The 20,659-nt window shown below is 44.9% G+C and overlaps 2 protein-coding genes across 2 annotated transcripts; one reads left to right on the forward strand and one right to left on the reverse strand.

Moving 5' to 3' along the window:
* Window positions 1-437: 437 nt before the first annotated feature.
* LOC127317421 (UDP-glycosyltransferase 83A1) lies at window positions 438-20,390 on the reverse strand. Its single transcript, XM_051347982.2, has 3 exons — window positions 20,177-20,390; window positions 1,590-2,794; window positions 438-1,430 (listed from the first exon to the last, which is right to left on the reverse strand). The coding sequence occupies exons 2-3, from the start codon at window positions 1,909-1,911 to the stop codon at window positions 544-546; spliced, it is 1,209 nt and encodes a 402-aa protein (XP_051203942.1). The 5' UTR covers window positions 1,912-2,794; window positions 20,177-20,390; the 3' UTR covers window positions 438-543.
* Window positions 16,286-19,241, forward strand: LOC127316012 (disease resistance protein Pik-2-like). The gene is made up of 2 exons (XM_051346438.1): window positions 16,286-17,124; window positions 17,252-19,241. Exons 1-2 carry the CDS (start codon window positions 16,286-16,288, stop codon window positions 19,239-19,241), a joined length of 2,829 nt encoding a protein of 942 aa, XP_051202398.1.
* Window positions 20,391-20,659: the final 269 nt, after the last annotated feature.

Here is a 20,659-nt window from a genome sequence, read left to right on the forward strand (position 1 = left end):
AATAATCTTCGGTTCTCCAGCATGAAGTTACTGTGATAAAGTCTTGTATTGTGCCATCTTTTTTTTACTTTATAGTTAGCTTTTGGTCAGGATCGGATGTGTGTATTTTGGTTATGCGCCAGGTATAATGATTAAAACACTTTAAGTAATAAAGCGCTATTTATTCGTTCTTAGTTTGATGTCATCAAATCTAAAGTTGCAACTCATGTTGTAACTGATGATTTGCACGAATCACGAAGCAAATCTAACGGTTCGGAGAATATTTCTTAGTTGCATACTCATTTTCAACTGAAAAAATTCCAACTCAGTTGCAATCCAATTTACAACTCATATGCACCAATCACGATGCACTTAAACGGTGTACGATTGACGCACGAAATTAAATTAGTTCTCAGCTAAGGGCTTCCAAACATCTATTCATTTCCACACGCTTCATGTTCCAAGTGCATAGAAAAGAGAATCGAAGTTCACTCACTGCCAAGAGAGGACAAAGAACAGAGCATCCTACCAAACCAAATTATTTCGTCAAATTTGAAGTGCAGCTCACTCCATTAGGAGGCCTATGAATCTGTTGAAGTTCCCGTACGACGAGCCGCCCTCACCGAGGCTGCTGCGAGCTGCATCCCCGAGCATCCGTGCCCTGTCTGCAATCCCATGGTCGCCAATGACTTGTTCCACTTTGGCGCTCACCTCCTCCTTGGTCACGACGCCGTCTTCAACGGGCGACACGGCCAGGCCAGTCCTCCAGATATCGCAGACGTAGCTCCGGTTGGCGTACTGGTCGACCTTCAGTCGGGACCAGCACAGGAAGGGCACGACGTTTCTCACCCCTTCCATCGTCGAGTTCCACCCGCAGTGCGACACGAAGCACGCCACGGCACGGTGCGCCAGAACCTGCTGCTGGGAGCACCAGCTGACGACCATGCCCCTGCCGGCGACGCGGCTCTCGAATTCGTCGAACCACGCCTTGCTCACGCCGGCACCGGACGTGAAGTCCGGACGGACGACCCACAGGAAAGGCCGTCCGGTGAGCTCCAGCCCCTCTGCGAGGTCCTTGAACTGGCGGGGGTCGAAGACGGTGGAGGTGCCGAATGCCACGTACACGACGGAGTTGTCGGGATGACCGTCGAGCCAGCTGAGGCATCTCGTGTCCTCCGGCAGGAACTGTCCGACCGGCTTTCTTTGGTCGGCGAACAGCGGGCCGATGGGCAGTATGTTTGGGAACAGCTCGAACGCCGTGGCCTCCGCTTCGAGGAACGAGTTGCACACGACGACCTCCGCGAGGCTGCTTGCCTGGTTGTTCCGGCACACCAGCTGGAAGGCTGCGTGCTGCACCTCTGGGCCGCCTTCGACGCTCCACACCATGTGCGAAGTGTAGATCGGCGGCATCTTCGGGGCCAGCTCGAACTCCCCTCGTCGTTTCGGGAATCCTGCATTTGTATATTCAGTAGTTCTCAGTTATCCTCTGCCATCTTCTATAAAATAATCTATCCTCTGCTGTGTTGATTCAAAGAAAAGAACGTGTAATCTTGACTTTCTTCGTATGCATGGATGCCTGAAGATGAAGATCGGGAGATTTGATTTCATACCCTTGTCGTCGAAGAAGCCGTCCTCGATGAGCTTTGGAACCCTGAACAACGTCCCAAGGCATGCCGCGGAGGCTGGGAAGAAGGAGGCGACCCTGACGCCAAGCTTCTTGGCGACCTCGAAGCACAGCGCTCCCATGTTGGTGTCGGCAACGAGCCACTTCACCTTCGTCTTCCCGATGAGGTCCTCCACGTAGCCCGGCACGCACCAGGAGAGCGCGTCCAGGACCTTGCCAAGGTCCCTCCGGTCGTCGCCGTCAGACAGACCGTCCGGGATGGATACCAGGTGGATCTTCCTGTCGTCGTGCGTGGTAGTCTGTCGCATGGCGTTGATGACGGGCTCCGTTCAGACAAAGGTGACCTCGAAGCCGTGGTCGACGAGGCGGTGCGACAGCTCCATGAGCGGGGTCACGTGCCCCTGCGCCGGGAGCGGCAGCACCATGACGTGCAGCCCTGCGGTGTCCATGCCGAAGCTACCGCTGCGAGTGCGAGATGGGGCGTATGCCGAGATCCAGTTTTGATGGGTAGAGCAGCTACTGGCGAAGTAGGGCTTGTAGTGTAGAGTGGAACTGTCACAGCGCTGTAGAGCTTGTAGTGTAGAGTGGGGCTGACAGCTACAGGCAGGCCCTATCGTGGGACTCGGTGCGACATAGTACTAGCACCGTCTGCAGATTTTGCTTGTGTGTTTGAACTAGTGAACCGGCTCCTCTAACTTAGCTCTTGCTAAGTTAGGCTAACATAGTCGTTGGATCTAAAACAAGAGGCCAAGATTATGTACTGTAGACTGAACACTGTAGTCTCGAACTGTTCACGCACTGTGTAGTCAGATCTGAGCCATTCATTTACGATCCAACGGTTTATAACATACCAAGTCAGGGTACTGTAGCACCCTAACTTAGCAAGAGCTAAGTCAGAGGAGCTCGTTCCAGCACGATGATGCATGATTCAGAAGATAAGTTTTATCATGCTAATTGTCAGCCAGATCCATGATATTAAGGTCAAGATATTAATCTAGCTGCTGGTAATTTCTAGAAAGTAGCTTAGACCACTTGTTTTATTTTCCGTTCAACTAGGAGATGAAAGAAAAATCTAGACAGATGTGAATTTGATGGTCATGCCATGCGTGAACTGGATTTGTTCAAGCATGAGTTCCTGAATCGTGTGTGCTGCTTTTGCGTCTTGCAGGAACCTGCATTGCTTTTCCAACTCTGTGTCATAATAAACAATGTTTCAGAAATTAAACTATGCTGAGTTGAGTTGATCTTTGTAATAAACATATAGTCATAAAAGGCATCATGAAATTAAACTACATTCATGGTAAATGTAATGATAAGGTAAGTACAGATTTATAAAAAGAATGTACTGTGAAACAATTTTCCAAACATACAAGATACCCCATGGCTTCTGTATTTTGATATTGTCAAAGGATCTCGTCTATCAATGAGTCTAGAAGTACAAACTCGTAGGCAAATTTTGTGTTTTGCTTCAAATATTGAGGATGTACAGGCTGCTGTTTTGCTACTTCGCTCAGGCCTTATAACATACACTGTTTATGTGCGATCCATTTACGAATTTGTAGGTGGTTTCCTAACAATGGTGAAATGGTTACTGTAATTATATCCTAAAGCACTTCGTGTAGGTGTTGTGAAATGTATGTGTTAGAGATATATTTGGTATAGGTATATTAGGTAGTCTAGGATTTTTAATCTCTACCTACCATATCTCTAGGAGAGCTATCTTAGCCTCCAAGTCTGTACCACTATATATACTCACCCGAGAGGCTCAATACAACATCCAACACATTACGCCAAACCTCTCTCTATCGTCGTACATGGTATCAGAGCGGCAAGCTCCTTGACCTAGTCGCCGCACAAGCTTCCGCGCCGCGTCGTCCCCGGGAAGGTCGATCTCCATGATCTACTCCGGGGGCCGCACAACCCGTACGAGAGTTCGTCCGCCAGTCGGTTGATCGGCTGCCCTCGCGTCTTTTTTTTCCGATCTTTAGATCGGTTTTCTTTTTTGTACGCCGGTCGCTCGATCGCCGTTTTCTTTTTATTTTTTATTTTACCGATCATAGATCGGATTGAGTCGCCGCCCATCACCATCATCCACCTGCGCCTCTACTCCAACCTCGGCGTCGACTGCACCGGCCATCTTCATCAACCGCGCGGTGCGGCACGCGTCAGGACGCCTACGTGCAACGCAGCAGGATGTCTCGTCCGCGCGGTCTCCATCGCTGGTCCGTCATCGCCCGGGACATCACCGAACAAAGTCGCCAACGACTCTGATTCGCGGCGCGTCGTCCACGCCATGGCACGTGTAGCGCTGTCGTCGGTCTGATCAACTGACCCTGCGCACGTCTCCGTCAAGCACGTCCCCGAGCACGCGCCTACCGCTGATCGAGCTACGGGTTGCCGCTGCGTCGCCTCTTCGGCCGCAGCGCCGCCGCCTTTGGTCCACACTACCAGCCTCCAACACACCTTCTGAGGTGTATACTTCGCTGGTGGTCTGCCGCCGCTGCACCGACTCGCGCCCTGCAGCTGCGCCGGCCCCTCGAGCTGAGACGTCGCCGCACGCAGTCTACTTCGCCATCACCGCGCACCGACGTCCCAGGCAACCTCCGTGCCGCCTCCCTTGGCGCGCTACGCCACCGTCAGCTCTACGTCAAGCCGTCGGGTTCTTCCTCGCCTACTTCGAGTACCACCGCCGCACCTCCACAGGTAACCTGCATGACCACTTCTGGTCGTCGCAGGCCTCGCCGACCACCTCTACATTCTAGGCATCCAGCATGGCCACTCCTAGCCACCGCTGGTTTCGCCGCCTTCTACGTCTCTGTCCACCACGACCTCGTCGCCAGCGTCATCATCTCATCCCCGACTACTTCGTCTACTCCGACAACCGCGGACTGCATCGGCACCTCTCCCTCTTCGCTGCTCTGCGTCTCGCCACCGCTCTGGATGCTTCATCTGCTGGTCCCCCTGACACTGGCGCATGGTACATTATGGTCCCTCCCTCGCATGCCCGGTACTGGCAACACCGACCCGTGCCTTCGTCCCCGACGCGTCCCCGGGTCTGGCAAGCTCAGATCGATGCCTCGCCTTCCTGGACTTCGTCTTTCCGTACTCGGTTCTGGCAAAACCGGAGTATGCCTTTGTCCCCGTCGTGCACCTAGTTCTGGCAAAACTAGGGTAGCACCTCGTCCTCGACGGCTCCGACTGCATCGACTTCGGCATCGACACCCTCTTCAACGACTGCCTCGACGTGTCTCTGTCACTCTCCTCGCGCACTATGCGCTTGCGGCTTCATGTGCGGCTACCTCGACACCGGCACCCGACCACGACATCGACCACGACATCCCCTCGCGCGGCTACCCCGACCAAGGTTGCAGCACCCATGCTCTCGGCTACCTCGACATCGGCACAAATGGCTATCACCTCGTACGAGCACCTCGGTTTCTTCTACAATCCAAGCATCCACGACGCGACATCGTCCACGACGCTCCCTCTACGACTGCGGGGGAGTCCGTTGGTTCCTACCTTCGGTTTCTCTCCAGTCTCACCGTCCATGCCGTTACTGTTCACTACCACTACGACTACGGGGGAGTGTTGGAGATATATATGGTATAGGTATATTAGGTAGTCTACCTACCATATCTCTAGGAGAGCTATCTTAGCCTCCAAGTCTGTACCACTATATATACTCGCCCGAGAGGCTCAACATCCAATACATTACGCCAAACCTCTCTCTATCGTTCTACAGTATGTATGTAACGTGAACTTCTAAATGAAGCATGGATTATGTGTACACACGCTGAAGCACGGTTCAGAGCCTGAGAAGTTCATTACTGTGCTCAGTTATGCTTGAAAATAATCCAAATGTATATTGTTTATCAATCAAACAACAAACAGACTGCTCCTGAGGTATTACTGACTTCACACAACAATAAGCTCAAATATTAGAAGCTGGAGAGAATAGGGAATAGTTTCTACGAACTTCTCTCCACCGGAGCTTATTTCAAAAAAGCAAATGGATAATCTGAAGATCAAAAGATTGTCCCTATAAATCGACAGCTTACGTGGCCAAATCAAAACAACATCAACTTACCAATGGAGAGAGTAATCATCAAGCTTTTACACTACCTATAAATTGTTTTTTTTTTGGCATCGACCAGCTTATCGTCAACTCGTCTAGCCTCCCACACCCCGCCTCCCAACCCTCCCGCCGCCGCCGCCGGCAGCGCCGCCGGGGCAAAGATATCGGGGCGTGGCGGCGGCGGGGGCCTTTCCTCGTGACGCGTCGGGAACGGCGGCCAAGGAGTCTCTCACGCAGCGGTGGTCGGACGAGGATGGAGGGGCGGCAGCGGTCCTCCCCGGGGACGATCCAGCTGCGGGCTGCGGCCTCCCCGCCTCCCATCGGCGGCATGCCGGCGGTGGTGGCTAGTGGAGGCGGACAGTGCCTTTCCCTCCGCCTCTCGCCGGTGAGGGGCGATGATCTTGGGCTTCTCCCGCGGTACGAGGACGCCCAGGGCAACAGCCTTGGGTTCGACGGTGGATGTGACCCTCTTCTTCGCAGGAGAGGATCGGCCTGCGGTTGGTGGTGGATGATCTTTTGATCTATCACCGCGTTCCGGCGGCGAGATGGGGGAGCTTGGAAGCCGGCGATGGTGTCGCCGGTGGAGGGTTGGAGTGGCCAGCCCAGGATGGTCACCGACGTGGGGGTCCGACCTGAATAAAGGCGGCGGTCCTAGGGCCTCTCTTGCGTGAAGAGGACCTACCGGAGGCCTGGACTCATGATCTGGCCGGAGTGTTGAGTTTCGGAAGGCTCCGCCGGCAAATATAACAGTGCTTTTGCCTGGAGTTTGCTGGATCGGAGGTATTCGGTCGTGCGCATGAAGGAGATGTGCCCTAGAGGCAATAATAAAGTGATTATTATTTATATCTTTATGTTTATGATAAATGTTTATATATCATGCTAGAATTGTATTAACCGAAACATTAGTACATGTGTGATATGTAGACAAACAAGAAGTCCCTAGTATGCCTCTTAAACTAGCTTGTTGATTAATGGATGATTAGTTTCATAATCATGAACATTGGATGTTATTAATAACAAGGTTATGTCATTGTGTGAATGATATAATGGACACACCCAATTAAGCGTAGCATAAGATCTCGTCATTAAGTTATTTGCTATAAGCTTTCGATACATAGTTACCTAGTCCTTATGACCATGAGATCATGTAAATCACTTATACCGGAAAGGTACTTTGATTACACCAAACACCACTGCGTAAATGGGTGGCTATAAAGGTGGGATTAAGTATCCGGAAAGTATGAGTTGAGGCATATGGATCAACAGTGGGATTTGTCCATCCCGATGACGGATAGATATACTCTGGGCCCTCTCGGTGGAATGTCGTCTAATGTCTTGCAAGCATATGAAAGAGTTCATAAGAGACCACATACCACGGTACGAGTAAAGAGTACTTGTCAGGAGACGAGGTTGAACAAGGTATAGAGTGATACCGAAGATCAAACCTCGGACAAGTAAAATATCGTGAGACAAAGGAAATTGGTAATGTATGTGAATGGTTCATTCGATCACTAAAGTCATCGTTGAATATGTGGGAGCCATTATGGATCTCCAGATCCCGCTATTGGTTATTGGTCGGAGTGAGTACTCAACCATGTCCGCATAGTTCTCGAACCGTAGGGTGACACACTTAAAGTTGGATGTTGAAATGGTAGTTCTTGAATTATGGAATGGAGTTCGAATATTTGTTCGGAGTCCCGGATGAGATCCGGACATCACGAGGAGTTCCGGAATGGTGGGAGAATAAGATTCATATATAGGATGTCATTTTATGTGAAATAAAATGTCGCGGAAGGTTCTATGGAAGGTTCTAGAAGGTTCTAGAAAAGTCCGGAAGAAACCACCAAGGAAGGTGGAGTCCACAAGGGACTCCACCTCCATGGCCGGCCAGCCCTAGTGGGGGTGGAGTCCCAAGTGGACTCCACCATAGGGGGCCGGCCACCCCCACATGGGAGGTGGGAATCCCACCTTTGGGTGGGAGTCCTAGTTGGGCTAGGTTTGCCCCCTCCTATGGAAGGTTTTGGTTTCGGGTCTTATTCGAAGACTTGGACACCAACACTTGGGATCCACCTATATAATGAGGGGCCAAGGGAGGGGGCCGGCCACCCCAAGACCATAGCTTGGCCGCCCCCCATAGAGTGGCCGGCCACCCCTCCCAAACCCTAGCCAAGCTCCTCTCCTCCATATTGCCCGCATAGCTTAGCGAAGCTCCGCCGGACTTCTACACCGCCACCGACACCACGCCGTCGTGCTGTCGGATTCAAGAGGAGCTACTACTTCCGCTGCCCGCTGGAACGGGGAGGTGGACGTCGTCTTCATCAACAACCGAACGTGTGACCGAGTACGGAGGTGCTGCCCGTTCGTGGCGCCGGAACCGATCGTGATCAAGATCTTCTACGCGCTTTTGCAAGCGGCAAGTGATCGTCTACCGTAGCAACAAGAGCCTCATCTTGTAGGCTTTGGAATCTCTTCAAGGGTGAGACTCGATACCCCCTCGTTGCTACCGTCTTCTAGATTGCATCTTGGCTTGGATTGCGTGTTCGCGGTAGGAAAATTTTTGTTTTCTATGCAACGTTATCCTACAGTGGTATCAGAGCCGTATCTATGCATAGATGGTTGCACGAGTAGAACACAATGGTTTGTGGGCGTTGATGCTCTTGTTATCTTTAGTTTGAGTACTTTGCATCTTTGTGGCATAGTGGGATGAAGCGGCTCGGACTAACTTTACATGACCGCGTTCATGAGACTTGTTCCTCGTTTGACATGCAACTTGTATTGCATAAGAGGCTTTGCGGGTGTCTGTCTCTCCTACTATAGTGAAGATTCAATTTACTCTTCTATTGAAAACATTAGTATCAACGTTGTGGTTCATGTTCGTAGGTAGATTAGATCTCTCTCAAAAACCCTAAACCACGTAAAATATGCAAACCAAATTAGAGACGTCTAACTTGTTTTTGCAGGGGTTTGGTGATGTGATATGGCCATGATATGATGATGAATATGTATGAGATGATCATTATTGTATTGTGGCAACCGGCAAGAGCCTTATGGTTGTCTTTAATTTTCATGTTGAGTAGTATTTCAAAGTAGTTGTTATAGTTGCTACATGAGGTGAACAACCATGAAGACGGCGCCATGAACCTTGACGCTACACCGACGATGATGGAGATCATGCCCGAAGATGATGGAGATCATATCCGTGCTTTGGAGATGAAGATCAAAGGCGCAAAGACAAAAGGGCCATATCATATCACATATGAACTGCATGTGATGTTAATCCTTTTATGCATCTTATTTTGCTTAGATCGCGACGGTAGCATTATAAGATGATCCCTCACATTAATATCAAGATAATAAAGTGTTCTTCCCTCGTATGCACCGTTGCATTGTTCGACGTTTTGAAGCATCTCGTGATGATCGGGTGTGATAAACTTGACATACAACGGGTGTAAGCCATGTTGCACACGCGGAATACTTGGTTTTGCTTGACGAGCCTAGCATGTACAGACATGGCCTCGGGACAACGGAAACCGAAAGGTTGAACACGAGTCATATGGATGATATGATCAACATGTTGATGTTCACCATTGAAGCTACATCATCTCACGTGATGATCGGTTTTGGTGTAGTGGATTTGGATCGTGTACCACTTAACAACTATGAGGGATGTTGTATTAAGTGGGAGTTCATTAGTAATTAGATTAAAACATGAACTAATTATCATAAACATAGTCTGAGTAGTATTTTGAATTAATTTTGTAGTATTGGCATCCGTTTACTACTATGCGCTAGTCTTGTTATTGAGATAGAAATACTGTTAAAATCTGACAAGAAACTTTACGGATTGGTACCGTATTGTTAAAGAATCAAGAATTGATTAAGTCCTATTGCAAACTTTTAGTAAACCTCACATTGTTGATTCAAAGAGCTATGGTTTCAATTAGTACCTAAAGTTATCTTGTCTCCATGAAACTTGAAAGTTCAAATATGTTTGAAAAATAAGGAGCTGAAAATTTAGTTTTCAGAAATAATCAAGGTATGAGATATATGTGATATCTAAGACCTTATTGCAAGATGATAGAATATAATTTGGTGAGACTACATAAACTCATAAGTTTTATGGGAATGTATGAAGGTTGAAGACGCAAGACGTCACAATCCTCCAGCTATTGGGGCACTAATGATATTCGCATATCCATGAAGTTATCATCCTTAGTATGCACCGTTGCTAAGACTCGTCGTTTCGAAGCATCACGTGATGATCGGGTGTTATAGATTCTACGTGTGCTTACAATGGGTGCAAGCCTGATTTGCACATGCGAATACTAAGGTTAAACTTTATGAGCCTAGCATTTACAGACATGGTCTCAAAAAGTTGTCATGAATTGATGGATAAAATTATGAGTGAAATTGTTCATCATAGTTACTAATATGTGAAATCTAGAACACTTGTCATATGATGATCAACTTCAAAGTAAGAACCTCAAGGTTATTGGTATTTGACCAACAAACCTAGAAGTTATTGATGTTGAAATGTTTTTCTGAATAATGAGGAAAGCTAAAAGAGAAATCGCAAAAGATATTTTGGCAACAGAAAAGAAAAAAACTAGAAAGTCTAGCTCAGGTGTATATAAATGATATACATGTTATGGTTGTATTCCTAGTTAAGTCACACAATGAAATTCTTGGGTATTAATACCATATTGGTTGGTATGAAGTGTCATACAAAACAACGCAATTCAAGAATACAATGGCCTAAGTGACTGACAAGGAATATGATAAGAATGTTCGCCTGGAACAAAAATAAAGTGTTATTATGTTCGTCGTTGTCATTCTATCTAGCCCTTAGAATTTATAATAAAGAGGTTAATAAATTGTTATTTTGCTCTGGTCAAATGAAAACAATGAGTTGTTCAAATTATGACATTACTCCATGTATGATGGATAAGTTATTATAAATCTTAAATGGTGAAACACACATACATAACACTGACGCTAAAAATGCCATAAGGCAAATGATTTGAATTCCACTTATTTGTGGAACCGCAATTTAGGTCATGTTAGAAAGGATCGCATGAAGGAACTCCATGCAAATGGATTTTTGGAGTCATTCGATTTGTTGAATCGTTTGGCACTTGCAAAATCTTTTCTAAAAGGTAATGACTGAAATACCGTTCATAGGCCGAAGAGTTGAACGGGCAACTAACTTAGTGAAAACATACATAATGATATATGTGGTTCACTGGGCATAGTTGTGTGCGGAAGATTCTTCTACTTCATGAAAACTTTCAAACAATGAATTGAGTATATATGTGGATATATTCAATAAGGAAAAGTTTGAAACATTTGAATAGGATTCAAATAAATTTCAGCATGAAGTGGAAATCATCGTAATAGAAATCAAATATCTATGATTGGATCATGGTGGAAATATTTGAATTACGAGTTTTAGCGAACATCTAAGAGAGTTATGAAATTGTTCTACAACTTACGTTTCTTGGAGTATCATAGTGATGATGAAGTATCCAAGAGATATATCCAAACTTTGTTGGATCAATGATGAGATAAAATATTGATGCCATTTTTGTGGATTATGCTTTAGTGACTACTGCTTTTACACTGAATAGAGCATCATCATGATCCGTTGAAATGACACCATACAAGTTATGGCATGGGTATAAACCCTAATAGTCAACCAAAATCGGATGAATGTCTTTGTTGGTTATCCCAGAGATTTGATTGGGAATTCTTCCCACGAGACAAAGAAAAAAGTGTTTGTCAATGTTTCTTATTTCCGAGAAATTGTTTCTAGTGAAGTATTTGAGTGGGAGGACAATATATTTTGATAAGGTTTATGAACCTGAGCATAATGATCGAGTAGCGCAGCATCGGAATTGGTTTTAAAGCGGCCACAACGATCATGGCTCCCATGACTACAAAGTGTTTTAGCCATGGAGATCGAAGTACATATTGAACCTTGTAGGTATGGTTTACTTTGTGATCAAATAAATGATTTGTGGACAAAGGATTGATTTTGAACAATGATAAACCAACTACAAAACAAAGAAGTTATGATGGGCCCTGACTCCGTTAAAATGGCCATACGCCATGAAATCCAAGATAGATGAATACTTTTTGAAAGAAAATAGATCTATAAAATTGATGGACTTGGATGAAATATCCTTGAAGAAGCTTAACTTGTCGAAAAGTTGTTTACGACAAAGTTCAAAGAGTTGACTACGACAAGATTAGATCTTCCGTAGCAATGCTTAAAGTCTATATGGATTATTCTAGTAATCACTACATATTTCCTTTATGGGATATGTTAGTAGGATGGCAAAATACATTACTTATCAGAAGTGTGTATTAAAGGTGTATACAAAATACAACCAAGAGTTTTGCTGATCCGTGGAATACTAGATAGGTATACAAACTTCAATTTGATGAAGTAAATATAGAGGAGTTTGAATCTTCACTAGATGAAATAGTCAAAGAGTTTTTGATTTCATCAGAAACAATGAAGAGGCTTGCATTTGCAAGAAATTAAGTGGGAGCGCTAAGACACATTTATAATACTTTATGTAGGTGACATATAGTTGGTTATAAATGATGTAATTATATACTTGATTAAAAGGTTTCATTGAGAATTAACTTCAATGAAAGGATATGGACTGAAACAAATTTAGTGTCAAGATCTATGAAGATAGATTGAAACACATAAATAAGTTTAAGTCAAAGTGCATATGATGGATATTGAAGTAGTTCAATATAGAAATATTAAGAAAATGTTCTTGTCATGTGAAGGTTTAACAAGACTTGAGTGTATCTGACACTCAATGATTAAAAACACATGAGTGATTATAGATCACGAATAATATGTACACAATCAGATATCATGTGCTATAAAGTGTTATGAGCATATACCAGAATGATTCATATGATGATCATTGGACGACAGTAAGAATATCCTTAAGTACTTTAGAAGAACTAAGGATATATATATATATTTTTGTATGAAGAAATGACAAACAAATCGATGTAAGGTGTTACACCGATATTGGTTTTATCACATATAAAATATAAATTCAATCTCAAATTAGACGAAGTGTTGTTTAAAAGGTAGCACAATGAGCTAGAAGTTGTCTATGCTAGATTTAGAAGGGTTCTAAATATGGTGACGGATTCTACAAAAGAAGGCAGAGTATGTCATTGTTTTGACAATGACAAAGGATGTTAAGTCAAGAGGTTCTTTGAGAACTTGGTGTAGTTCCGACAGAGTCAGAACTTTGAAGCTATATTGTGTGTGACAATATTAGTGACATATTTCAGACAGCGGAATTAAGGTTCCACCTAAGATCAAACATATTTAATGCCAGCTCATTTGGAAATGAGTGATGCGTTGAGACGCAAATGAATTACAAAATACATACGTTTCTGAGCGCGTCAGATCCGATGACTAAAAACCTCTCCCGTGAGCAATACATGATAAAGCACCAGAAGGCCAAGGTGTTATATCTTTACAAATGTAAACTAGATTATTGACTCTAGTGCAAGTGGGAGACTGAAGGAGATGTGCCCTAGAGGCAATAATAAAGTGGTTATTATTTATATCTTTATGTTTATGATAAATGTTTATATATCATGCTAGAATTGTATTAACCGAAACATTAGTACATGTGTGATATGTAGACAAACAAGAAGTCCCTAGTATGCCTCTTAAACTAGCTTGTTGATTAATGGATGATTAGTTTCATAATCATGAACATTGGATGTTATTAATAACAAGGTTATGTCATTGTGTGAATGATATAATGGACACACCCAATTAAGCGTAGCATAAGATCTCGTCATTAAGTTATTTGCTATAAGCTTTCGATACATAGTTACCTAGTCCTTATGACCATGAGATCATGTAAATCACTTATACCGGAAAGGTACTTTGATTACACCAAACACCACTGCGTAAATGGGTGGCTATAAAGGTGGGATTAAGTATCCGGAAAGTATGAGTTGAGGCATATGGATCAACAATGGGATTTGTCCATCCCGATGACGGATAGATATACTCTGGGCCCTCTCGGTGGAATGTCGTCTAATGTCTTGCAAGCATATGAAAGAGTTCATAAGAGACCACATACCACGGTACGAGTAAAGAGTACTTGTCAGGAGACGAGGTTGAACAAGGTATAGAGTGATACCGAAGATCAAACCTCGGACAAGTAAAATATCGTGAGACAAAGGGAATTGGTAATGTATGTGAATGGTTCATTCGATCACTAAAGTCATCGTTGAATATGTGGGAGCCATTATGGATCTCCAGATCCCGCTATTGGTTATTGGTCGGAGTGAGTACTCAACCATGTCCGCATAGTTCTCGAACCGTAGGGTGACACACTTAAAGTTGGATGTTGAAATGGTAGTTCTTGAATTATGGAATGGAGTTCGAATATTTGTTCGGAGTCCCGGATGAGATCCCGGACATCACGAGGAGTTCCGGAATGGTCCGGAGAATAAGATTCATATATAGGATGTCATTTTATGTGAAATAAAATGTCGCGGAAGGTTCTATGGAAGGTTCTAGAAGGTTCTAGAAAAGTCCGGAAGAAACCACCAAGGAAGGTGGAGTCCACAAGGGACTCCACCTCCATGGCCGGCCAGCCCTAGTGGGGGTGGAGTCCCAAGTGGACTCCACCATAGGGGGCCGGCCACCCCCCCACATGGGAGGTGGGAATCCCACCTTTGGGTGGGAGTCCTAGTTGGGCTAGGTTTGCCCCCTCCTATGGAAGGTTTTGGTTTCGGGTCTTATTCGAAGACACCAACACTTGGGATCCACCTATATAATGAGGGGCCAAGGGAGGGGGCCGGCCACCCCAAGACCATAGCTTGGCCGCCCCCCATAGAGTGGCCGGCCACCCCTCCCAAACCCTAGCCAAGCTCCTCTCCTCCATATTGCCCGCATAGCTTAGCGAAGCTCCGCCGGACTTCTACACCGCCACCGACACCACGCCGTCGTGCTGTCGGATTCAAGAGGAGCTACTACTTCCGCTGCCCGCTGGAACGGGGAGGTGGACGTCGTCTTCATCAACAACCGAACGTGTGACCGAGTACGGAGGTGCTGCCCGTTCGTGGCGCCGGAACCGATCGTGATCAAGATCTTCTACGCGCTTTTGCAAGCGGCAAGTGATCGTCTACCGCAGCAACAAGAGCCTCATCTTGTAGGCTTTGGAATCTCTTCAAGGGTGAGACTCGATACCCCCTCGTTGCTACCGTCTTCTAGATTGCATCTTGGCTTGGATTGCGTGTTCGCGGTAGGAAAATTTTTGTTTTCTATGCAACGTTATCCTACAGCGCACCCATGTTTTTATTTCGACCGATTGGTTCTGGAGGGAGCGGCGCGAAGCTCTTTTTCTGTGTTGACATCAAGTGACTATGGATCCATGATGAAAGTCGGAAAAAGAGAATTTCATGAAGGCCAGAGGGGAGGACTAGCTAAGGGAGGTTCAAGTCTCTGCGCTGTTGAGGGACTTGCTTGGTGTTCCGGGCTTCACAGCAGTGGTATGAAAGTGGGGGCGACAACATAGGTGAAGTGCAGAGTCCTACCTTTCAGGGTGAAAACCCAAGGTCTGGCCTTAATTGGTTGTGCCTGGCAATGACCTTGGTGGAGGCATTGTTTTGAGAGCGGAGACTATCTTCAGGGTGAAAACCTAAGATCTTTGATCGGGCGACGACGGTGTTTGAACACTGTTCCCTTCTTGGAGGCGTCGTTTTTAGAGAGTCTGTAATTCAGGTATTTTCTTGGCGGTGGATGTATTGTTGTTGTTAAGCTCGAGGCTCGAGATACTGTAGCGGGACTTTTGTTTCTTAGTTTTCTTTTCTTGTTTTTTGGCTGTGTGCATCCGTAGTGCCATTAGGGTGGTGCGTTGTTGTAGAGGCTGGGTGTAATTGGTATCTTCTTGATATTAATATATTCCCTTTATCGAAAAACCTATGGAAAAAAGATAAAACAACTTTTTACGCTCACCTCGGCCTAAGTAGGCAACTGTCTCTGTTTTGGTTTTATTAACTCAATCCAGGAACAAGCTTTTGACACTCTTGTTTACTTCTGCTGCTGTATGTAGTTTTTCAACGGAGAGTCCAGAAAGCAGTCTTTATGAAATATCATAAACGGTTTACTGATCCCTCCTAGCCCCAGTTGCTTTCTGGACAATTTACCGAGAAGAATTTTTGTGCGCATGAGAGCAGCCTGCAGGCACGCTCGCCATTGCTCTTTTCTAGGTGAGTCAGCCATTAGTAACTTTTTCTTCAAAGGAGAAATAAAGGCTTGTGCACTGACGTTTTCTTGGACAGCTTGGTCATCATCCTGCACTTTCAAGAGGGAAAATTTCAAGGTCCAGTCACAGGGTGCTCTACCTTTCCCTTCAAAAGAGAGAGGAAAAACTTGTACACTCACAACTGTTTTCTTCGAGGCAGGTTTGGTTAAGGGCCAACCTATCGCAACTGCTTCGACAGCTTGATTATCTCCTTCCTGACCTTCTTTTTCACTCCAAGCACATCAACAGAAACAAGAGACCTAGTGCTGAGAGAAAGGAGACACATAGGAGATCAATATGGAGGCTGTGGTCAGCGCTTCACATGGCGTGTTTGGTCCCCTGCTAGGCAAGCTCAACGCTTTGCTCGCCGGCGAGTATGCCCGCCTGAAAGGGGTCCGACGTGAGATGCGCTCTCTCAAGTCTGAGCTGAGCAACATGCATGCTGCGCTCCAGAAGTATACGATGCTACAGGATCCCGATGTCCAAGTGAAGGCATGGATATCAGAGGTCAGGGAACTGGCCTACGATACTGAAGATTGCATCGACAAGTTCATTCACCGACTCGGTAATACCACAGGGAGCCACCGTCATGGCGGCATCAAGGAGTTCTTTCGCAAGAGTGCTCGCCGGCTCAAGACACTTGGATCTCGGCGTAAAATCGCCAAGCAAATTGACGAACTCAAGGCTCGTCTTAGGGCAGTAAAAGAACATAGGAGTAGCTACAAGCTTGATGATATTGCTTGTAGCAGCACCTTTCGCCACACAGCTGTAGATCCCCGAGTGTCTGCTCTTTTTTCAGAGGAAGCACACCTTATGGGCATTGAAGGACCAAGAGATGATCTCACCAAATGGATAGTTCACATGGAGGATAACCGAACCAAGGACCGTAGGGTGTTGTCTATTTTTGGATTTGGTGGATTGGGAAAGACAACACTAGCTACCGAGGTCTATCGCAAGATTCGAGAGCAGTTTCACTGCCATGCTTTTATATCAGTGTCACAGAAACCGGATATAAAGAAAATTGTCAAGGATGTAATCTCCCAAGTGTCGTGCCATGATGGATTTACAAAAGCTATTCACTCTTGGGATGAAAGGAGATCCATTGAAAAGCTACGAGAGCTGCTACAAGATAAAAGGTAATCTTAGCCCTTGTTCACTGGAACATATATTGTGGCAATAATTTGGACTTTCATATGTATACCTTAAATCCTTATCATAACATAACTGGCTGATGCTAATATGTTGTGTATTAATATCTATTAGGTATCTCATTGTTGTTGATGATATATGGTCTACATCTGCATGGAATGCTATCAAGTGTGCTTTTCCAGAGAATACTTGTTCTAGCAGAATAATATCTACTACGCGCATTTTCGATGTAGCAAGCTCATGTTGTCCGGGTGGTGATGATCGTATCTATTATATGGAGGCCCTGAGTGAACTTGACTCTAAAAGATTGTTCCTCAAAAGAATTTTTGGCTCTGAGGATTGCTGTCCTGACGTGGTGAAAGAAGTTTCGGATGAAGTTCTGAAAAAATGTGGAGGCCTACCGTTGGCAATTATTAGCATATCTGGTTTGTTGGCAAATATACCAACTCTACGAAATGAATGGTTGAAGGTTAAGAGGTCGATTGGTTTTGTACTTGAGAAAAACCAAAGTCTAGAGGGAATGAAGAGCATACTATCCCTTAGCTACAATTCTCTTACACCTAATCTCAAGACATGTTTGTTGTATTTTAGTAATTTTCCAGAGGATTATGAGATCGAGAGAGATACATTGTTGAGGCGGTGGATAGCAGAAGGCTTTATATCTGAAGAGCGTGGACAGAGTTGTCAAGAGGTCGCAGAGAATAACTTTTATGAGCTCATCAACAAAAGCCTGGTCCAACCAGTAGATATTGGCTATGATGGTAAGGCTCGTGCATGTCGAGTCCATGACATGATGCTTGAATTTGCTATTTCAAAGGCGGCTGAAGATAATTTCATCACTGTACTAAGCGGGCAAATGGCTGTGCCAAATTCCCATTGTTATATTCGACGATTGTCGATTCAGTACATCAACCAAGAGCTTGCATCTTTATTGGCATATAAAGATCTGTGCCACATTCGATCTTTAACCGCCACAGGTTGCATCAAGAACTTACCTAATCTTGCTGAGTTTGAAACTTTGCGTGTGTTGGATTTTGAAGGTTCCGAGGATTTGAAGGAGTATGATATGAGCAGTAGGGACAAACTCTTCCAGTTAAGGTACCTAAGCCTTAGGAGCACATGCATATCAAAGGTACCATTGGGAATTGTGATGCTACGTGATCTAGAGACGCTAGATCTTAGGGATACATTTATCGAAGAGTTGCCACCAAGTATAGTTCAGCTCGATAAACTACAACATCTACTCACTGCGAGATGCATTTTTTACGGGGAAACAAAGATACCAAGTGGTATTGGAAAGATGAGGAGCCTACGTGTGATCTCAGGCTTTAATATTACCAAGAGTTCAGTTGGTGCAGTGGAGGAGCTTGAGAGCTTGACCAGTTTGATTGAACTCCATGTAGTGTTCAACGGTGGAGGATCTGACAAGTACAAGAAACATGAAGAAATGTTGATTTCCTCATTATGCAAGCTTGGCAAATACAAACTACAATCTTTCCGGATACATAGCAAAGATTCAACTCCCCTTGAGTTCTTAGATTCTTGGTCCCCTCTTCCATCTTCGCTGCAAATATTCATTATGAGCACCAGCTATTATTTGCCAAAAGCTCCAAAGTGGATTGCACCAGCACTGACCAGCCTTGCATATCTAAACATCAATTTAAGTGAAGTAACAGAGGAGGATATCCTTATACTTGGGGAGATGCCTGCCTTGATTTCACTGGAGTTATGGTTCAAGGCTGTCCGAAAAGAAAGGCTTGCTGTCCAAGGCATTGGATTTCGCTGCTTGAAGGAATTCTATTTTATTCATAGTTATTATGTTGCAGGTGCAAGATATCTTCTGTTTGAGAAAGGGGCTTTGCCAAAGGTTGAGAAGCTTCAGGTGCCATTCTATGTATCTGTAGCAAAAGCCTATGGATTATACTTAGGTATTGAGCACCTCCCATGTCTAAAGGATGCAGAAATTAGTCTTTACAATGAGGGCGTCACATCTTCTGAAAGCAAGGCTGCAGCAGTTTCCATAAGGAATGAAGCAAATGTCCATCCCAACCGCCCTAGAGTAACCATCTTTGGAGCAGAGGAAATTTCGTTTCATTTTTCCTGATGTAGTGAGCAATACAATGGTGCTGATGAAAGTTGAAGTGATTATTCTGATGACATCATTCTGTTACCAATGCTAGCTAAAAACCAAAAATATAGTAAGTAATGCTTTGAACAATCACTGGATTGCTTTCTCTATTAGATACGTGTATTTTCTCAATTGCTTGGAGAAGCTTTCACTGAATATGAAAGTAGCGCCTTGTGTGCTGGTAGCTTGATTAGTTTGTTGTAATTATGGTGAAGGATTATATTTGCATTTAGAAAGGAATAGATATGCATATGTGAACGTCCAAATAATCGTGGCCGCAAATGGAGCGGACTAAGTTACTTTTTGAATCTTCCTATCATGTGGTTTTCATTTTTCTACTCCCTCCGTTTTTAATTAATAGATGCAGGGTCATGCCAGAAGTTAACAATGGCTAGGCAGAGCGCTCGTCAATTAATTCAGACTAGAGGTAGTACCAAAAAACAGAGGTTGCTGAATGGTACATTACTATTTCACTGAAAAAAATAAAGGTTTCCTTACACCTAAAAAAGGACCTAGGCTGTGGTGAAGTTTGTTGTTGTGTTCTTCAGTAACTGGCTTAAGCTGAACTCCTTAACGAATGCCACTTGCCACCGGCGCAGACCATCCCTTGTTGAAATCTTTCCGTGAGTACAAAAATTATCTGACTTCTGAGTGATTGTTGGTTCAACAAGAAATTAAGATTTCTAAATCAGTCAGTAACACATTGGCTCTCGAGTGAGCGGGCACATGTCATTGGATTCAGCTGTTTGAGGTAATTTCAGTAAGGCACTCCAGAAAAATTCTGGAATCAACATATCGTCCATCTAATCTAATTAGGGCCCTGGCCTACAGTAAGCGGCTATATATAGCTACCCTTAAAAAGTACTATCTCATACCAAGAGCTAATTGACTAAATTACCAATAGAAATTACCAGCATGTAGAGTGCTGGTCTCGACTCGCCAGTCGTCACATGACGACTCCTGAAGAGCCGACGAGCTAACGAGGGGCCGGCGAAGCGGGAAGCCCGCGGCGAGCCAGCGGGGAAAGCGCCGCGGCGGCTGGCTCTGGCCTAGGGTCTATTCTGCGCAGCGCTGTGTTTTTTCTTCATTTTCTTGGCTCTCTAACGTGGATCGCTCCATCCTCTTCCATTGAGTGAATGGGCTTAGTTAGCGGGCTTTGTGCATGAGGATGTTTGCTAATACCGTGAAACATTTGGGCCAAAATTTAAAGTCGCTGGCCAAGCCAAATGCCTAATAAAAATAACCGTACTATTTTGTACGCCCTAAATCCCATAGAACATGTCTAAAGTTTGTCCAAATTTGAATGTTTCTAGTCACTAAATAGTGTCTGGATACGTCAGAATTTAGACAAACTTTCGACATGTTTGATGGGACAGAAGAAGTACATGATCGGA

This window comes from Lolium perenne, chromosome 7 (genome assembly GCF_019359855.2).
Source record: "Lolium perenne isolate Kyuss_39 chromosome 7, Kyuss_2.0, whole genome shotgun sequence".
Classification (NCBI taxonomy): domain Eukaryota; kingdom Viridiplantae; phylum Streptophyta; class Magnoliopsida; order Poales; family Poaceae; genus Lolium; species Lolium perenne.